Raw genomic sequence first — 6,108 nt, 5'->3', positions numbered from 1 at the left:
AGGTATACAAAAAAAATGTCAAAATATATGGATTAAATTAATTTAAAAATATAAGTGTATAGTGTAATTAAAATAACGAAAATTTTGAATGACTACACAAAAATATGTGTCTAAAAATATAAGAGCAAAAATATGGATTGACCAAATAAATTCCCCAAAATAAAGAATAATACTATTCATCTTTACTATATTATTCATCTCTAGTAAAGATGAATAGTGGTGATGTGACAGTCCATGTAGACTGTATTTGTGAGTATACATCCATCTAACTATATAGTTGTTTGAGAAAAATGAAAAGACGCTTAATAGACAGTTTATATGAGTTGCCACATCATTGTTATTCATCTCTACTAAAGATGAATAATATTACTCCAAAATAATTAAGAATCCTTGTATTTTTTTACTTTCTAATCTATGCTTGTTTTTTCTTTCAATAATATTATTTAGACATTCAGGAGTAACACTTGTTATAACACTCATATAATAATATATTATATTATGTGTTTAATTAATACAATTATACAATACACAAATACAAAAGTGTGAGAATTGCTTATTTCGAATAATTAGTCTTTTATTTATGTATTATCCTTATTTATCTTTCGAATAATTAGTCTTTTATTATATTGCATGAGAGAGACTAGGACGGATCCAGGAATTTAGGTTCGGGGTGGGGGGTTGAAATTTAAAAAGTTAATGTAATAAAATTCTTATGTAATCAAAAAGTCAATACAACAAATTTTCATTAAACTTGTACTCGATGAGGATATTCACAAATTTGTTTTATTTTTCCCGGATCCCATTCAATACAAGAAGACCATTGACATTTAGGATTTGAAGATGAAGAAACTTCAATTTCAGGTGATAAACTTGAAAGAATTGATGTAAATTCACTAGATTGATTTTGCACACTATGAATTGAAGTACTTTCATTAGTATAATGATCTCTCTTTCTGAAAAAAATTAACAATGTTTTTCCTTTCTTTGCAGAAGGTTGTTGTTCTATCCTAAATTCTAAGACACACAAACAAAAAATAGCATAATTCACTAATCGAACAATTAAAATATTTAATTCGAGATTTGAAGCAAATGCAAGGCCAATACAACAACTGTATTTCTAGAGTTTAAACAAGAGAAGGAAAAAGTATGGTCAATTTAAATAATCAATTCGAAAATTCAATAACAGATTCACAATAACAAATTTCAGGCTTCCAACCACGCCAATTCCTATGTTTGTACAAAATTAGCAGAAAATCACTTACTTAAAACTTGCTAAAAAAAGGCAGCGATTTCAACAACAAATCAAGCATAAACAAGTAAAAAAAAAATGGGAGAAAAATAGAAAAACTATATAGATTTAGCTGTCAATCAGAGAATCAAAGAACTGAAAGAAGAGAAAATATACCTAAGCTCGAATGAAGCAAATCTGGATTTTTTTTTTTTTTTTTGGGGGGGGGAGGGGTAAAACGAAGACCTGAATCAGAGGCAGGGCAACAGGCAAGAGGGTGAGGTGCCGAGGTCAACTGGCTGAGCAAATGTGGGGGCAAAAGCGAGTAAGAGCTAGAGAGAGGCAGTCAGGCAAAGAGCGAGGGCGAGAGGCAACAAGGGCAAGCGAGAGCGAGAGCAAGAGAAAGGTAGCGAGAGCCAGAGGGCGAGCGAGAACCGAAGAGAGAGGCAGAGAGTAAGGGCGAGAGGGAACGAGGGCGAGCAAGAGAGAAGCAGAAAGCGAAGGCAAGCGCGAGCGGATGAGTAAGACAAGAGGGGACAGAGAGCAAGAGGCAACGAGGGTGAGCCATGAGCGAGAGCGAGGTCGAGAGAGGAAGAAGAAGAAAAGGGTTTGCAAGCAAGTGGGTTGGGCTGGGAAAAAATAGGGTGGGCTGTACTTTTGGGTTGGCTAATAGTAAATAATCAAAAAATTTACTTTACAAACAAATTTAACTTTAATATTCTTTTAATTCGTACATTAACCTTAATATTCTTTTAAAAATTCAAATTAACCCTTTATCCTAACCAGACCAAAAGGTTTATACTCATAACCCACAAAAATTAACATAATTTAACTCAACCATCTATATTCATAAATGTCACTCAAGGATCAAGAGATTAATCTACTAATCAAACATCCTTCACTTTTGATTATCAAATTGTGAAGCTCCTAAAATAAAATTACAATAATGCACATATATTTTTTAAAAAATTATTGAGAGTAATCCATTAATTACTTAATCAAAGCAAGATTAAATTTCTCAAACCTATCCTAATCACCTAACGAGATCCATAATCTAATAAAAAATATTTGATAGACCTTTCATTTGTCAAATTATTACAATCTTAATTAAAGTAGAATTTAAAAAATTATCATAGCAAATGGCAATCGCATAAAATAATAATAATAATAATAATAATAATAATAATAATCAAACTCATGTTTTTATTCATATACTTTTATGTTTTTTTTAAATGATTACCCAAACTTTTGATAGTTCCCATTATACTCATTAACAATGCATTTTTGCATAATTTAAAATTTATACTTTGACTTTTTATTTGTATGACAATTTAAATATTTTATTATTACAATTATACTCATAGACTATAAATTTTCGAGTTAATTGTACGCCTCAAAAATATAATTGGACCAAGCATTGACGATGTGAACAATTAACTCAAAATTATATGGTGGTAAAATCAAAATAACAAAAAATTCAACACGAAAAAAAATCTAAAAATCTAAGTACTAGAGTTTTAATTATTCAAAAATACATTATTAGAGATATAATCAAAATAATGAAAACTTCAAGTGACTACATGATAGAAACATTAAAGGACAGAAATTAAATTATGGGTTTGGCCAAATTAAAAAAAAAAATCACTTTTCCCGAAGACTCTGAAAACAAGTTTACAAATAACATTCAAGGCAGGCATGGCATGAAAACCCAAGCAAATACACACGCATTTATGTACAACAAAGATAAAGATAACAAACGACGACCAAATATGTACTAGCTAGCAAAGCATTAAACAACCAGCCTCCCTCTAATCCAATACAAAAGATGATGATGATGATGATCATAACGGCGGCCACTACTTACAAGGCAGGCTCCACTACTAGTACTAGGCAAAGAAAAATTGATAAAAAGGAAAAAGGAAAGGGTTCCAAAGGATAACAAAGCCATGACCAAATCGTAACATTCATATCATATCATATCAAGTTACATCTACCAAAGAAAGAAAAAGCATTCATTCAACTGCATCAAGAATACTAAGCCCCCCGCCCGCGCACAAGCGCCATGCCCTGCCCTGCCCAATACACGCGACATCAGTTAACGGTTTCTGTAGCTTCTTTTGTAAGAGACTCTCGGACCTAAAATAGCAATTACCTGAAATGTTGGATGATCATGCCAGGACTGTGATTGAGTGGTTTGGAGGAAATGGCATTTGAAACCACCCCCCCCCCCCCCCCAAAAAAAAAAAAGAAAAAAAATTGATCTCCCATTCAGATTGGATTCTGTTTCTGTTTCCCATCGATCATAACTGACTGCCGCCATTTTGCCGAGCATAAAAGTTAGCCGCCCCACCCTGCCTCGAATGACTCTGATTTCTCTCCCTGTACCTGGAGCCCCGGTTATGAAAACCATCTGCAGGCGGCCCTTCAAAATTGCCCGATTTGTTACTGTTGTTGTATTGTCCAACCGGCTGGTAATGTGAACTGCTGTTTTTCTGCCTCTCCCGGTTTGAAGAAGTAGTATGCTGCCTGTTATCTTGTCCAGCCGAGCTCCAATCTCCACGAGATTCAGGCCCTCCTCTGGCAGAACGATTGTTCTGATTCCCACTCTTGTTGAACCCTGCAGAAATGGGACGCTCATGTTTGGTATCGACATTTGGCAGAGGAGGAGCTGGCTCAACGGTGTTAATAGAGGTTAGATTTGGGGAGTTGGGGCGTCCTCTAAATGTGGTTGCTTTCCTCTCTCTCCTAGACTCGTGATGCCCTAAATTTGGAGCTTCAGCCACGCTCTTCTCTTTGGACAGAGGTTGATCGGTGGGAGGCTGCACCACATTTTCCCTGCTCTCTTTGTTTTTTTGTGCTGGAAGATGAATCCCGTCCTGGCAAGGAGAATCCTTTGTCGCAGCATCATTGACTTCAGTAGTAGCATTCCGCCCCCCACTGGGCCTATTTCCACGTTGATTATGAACTGAATGAAACTGTGACTTGGGTTGCCAGTGAGAAGTTCGTTCCCCAGCACCACGATTATCTTTTGCCCCAAAACTTTTATCTGTTTGTCCTACCTCGGAGGCTGGAGGCTGATAGGAATACTTATCTTGGTTCCCACTCTCATTATTAGCAATCCTGTTGTCAGTATCATTGTTATTCCCCATGCTTCTATGGCCCTTAAATGGATGTCTCTTTCCTCTGCCCATTCCTCCCTGATCTTTCCCAGCAAAAGTTGCAGCGTGTGCAGCTGTCTCAGAATTCTCAAGAGTATTCCATCCAAGAGAATTGTTCCAATCATCAGATGACTTCGGCTGTTCTTTCAAAGAAGTAGTATCCAAATTCGTGGACTGGGATTGTTCAGTAGATTTCTGCACATTCTTGCTAGGGTTTGAAGTCGAGGATGATCCATCTTGCAAACCCTGGACAGATGCCAATTCCACAGAACCCCTCTGGCGCCATGAACCATGTGCTTTCAGTGGCTTATTCAGCTTACTATCCCCATTCCTGGAGTCAGATGTAAACCCTATATTCCCAATTGCAGAATTACTAGGTTGAAGATTTTCAACATTCTGAATAGGCTCTGCTCTCCCAACAGTGTCATCTGATAAATTTTGATTGACCCAAGACTGAAGTTGTTGCTGGACGTTTCCCTGCTGAGCCATTTCTTTGGCTACCGGCTTTGGTACATATCTCTCCATCTCTGCCCGCTTGCTTTTCATGCTATTCTGTCCTACACTGTCACCTTTTACTGTAAGAGACATATTGTCAAGTGAAGTTTTGTCACTAGCTTCATTTGTAGGCTCAGTTTTATTTTGTGACCGCACAGGGGCCCAGACAACAGCTTCACTGATATGTGATCTCTCTGCCGCCCTATTATTAGCTTGTTGGTTTCTTGGCATCCGACGAGACTGCTGAGGTTTCCACTGGTTATGTACTCTACTACTAGTTTCTTCACTTGGTGAGCAAGTGCGCTGCCCTGAGGGTTGAACTGCATGTTCAGCTGTCATCCTCGACTGAAGTGCGCATGGATCCAACTCGAACTCAGAAGAAACTGGCTTTCCGCTTTCGGTGGAAACTTTTGCAGCATTTGTTTCCTTTAACCCATCATCCAGCTTTTGCTTGGTTTTGCTGTTTCTGTTAGTTTTTCTCCTCTGATGTGCTGAGGACTCTGCAATGATGTTTGAGTTTACAGGAAGGCTTGGCACACTTCTTGGGACTACTTCATTGTCAACAACTTTAGTAGATGCAATATCATTCGCAGCTACATCATTCTGATCTTTTAGTGCCTCAGCTGGATTGACCGGAACTGGCTTGTCAGTCAAGTTCTTTCCCGATGGAACATTCTGCTTTTGCTTATAGCCCAAGCGTTTATGCCTGGAAACATTGCCTTCACTAACTTGAGAACCAGCTTTACTGTCAGCAGCACCAGCCGTACGGGCATCTTGCGGCAAAGAAGGCGGCTGATCAAGTGAAACAACAGGTTCTGGATGCACATTGCCTGACGAATCCAGGGGGATATTATTGGATAGAGCGGTAAATTCTCCAACACTGGCACTGCTCTCTATAATCTGAGCATTGGGGTTAGAAATCAATGCTGGTGCTCCAGATTTGCCAGCAACAATCACGGGTTCAGGGGGGATCTGGGATCCTTCTTGCTCCTGCTGAATGGGATTCGTTGGCAAAGCTTTTTCCAATTTCGGAGACAAACTATCCACAGCTGGCTTACGCCGGTTCAGCTCTTCCAATTTTGCAAAAGCCTTTGCCATCTGTTCTCTTGTTCGTTCCTCCTCCTCCTTCTGCAGTTGTTCAGCTCGTTGCTTTGCTATCTCCCGCATCTTAGCACGCTGATAAGAGAACACAACACCTTATACAGGTCCATATATATAAAAATAGAT

General features: G+C 38.1%; 1 protein-coding gene across 4 annotated transcripts in view; it reads right to left on the bottom strand.

Annotated features, from left to right (window-relative positions):
- Window positions 1–2,972: 2,972 nt before the first annotated feature.
- LOC127790854 (protein MODIFIER OF SNC1 1) overlaps window positions 2,973–6,108 on the bottom strand; it is a 43,209-nt gene continuing 40,073 nt past the window's right edge. For 2 of the 4 annotated variants that reach the window (XM_052320577.1, XM_052320576.1), the window contains exon 10: window positions 2,973–6,057. In XM_052320577.1, coding sequence (XP_052176537.1) covers window positions 3,529–6,057 — 2,529 coding nt within the window. In that variant the 3' untranslated portion in view covers window positions 2,973–3,528. The remainder of the gene's footprint in view (window positions 6,058–6,108) is intronic. The other 2 variants (XR_008020835.1, XR_008020836.1) reach the window with 2 other exon arrangements.

This window comes from Diospyros lotus, chromosome 14 (genome assembly GCF_014633365.1).
Source record: "Diospyros lotus cultivar Yz01 chromosome 14, ASM1463336v1, whole genome shotgun sequence".
Classification (NCBI taxonomy): domain Eukaryota; kingdom Viridiplantae; phylum Streptophyta; class Magnoliopsida; order Ericales; family Ebenaceae; genus Diospyros; species Diospyros lotus.
The sequence above is the reverse complement of the archived record's forward strand: the minus strand, read 5'-3'. Positions and strand labels throughout refer to the sequence as shown.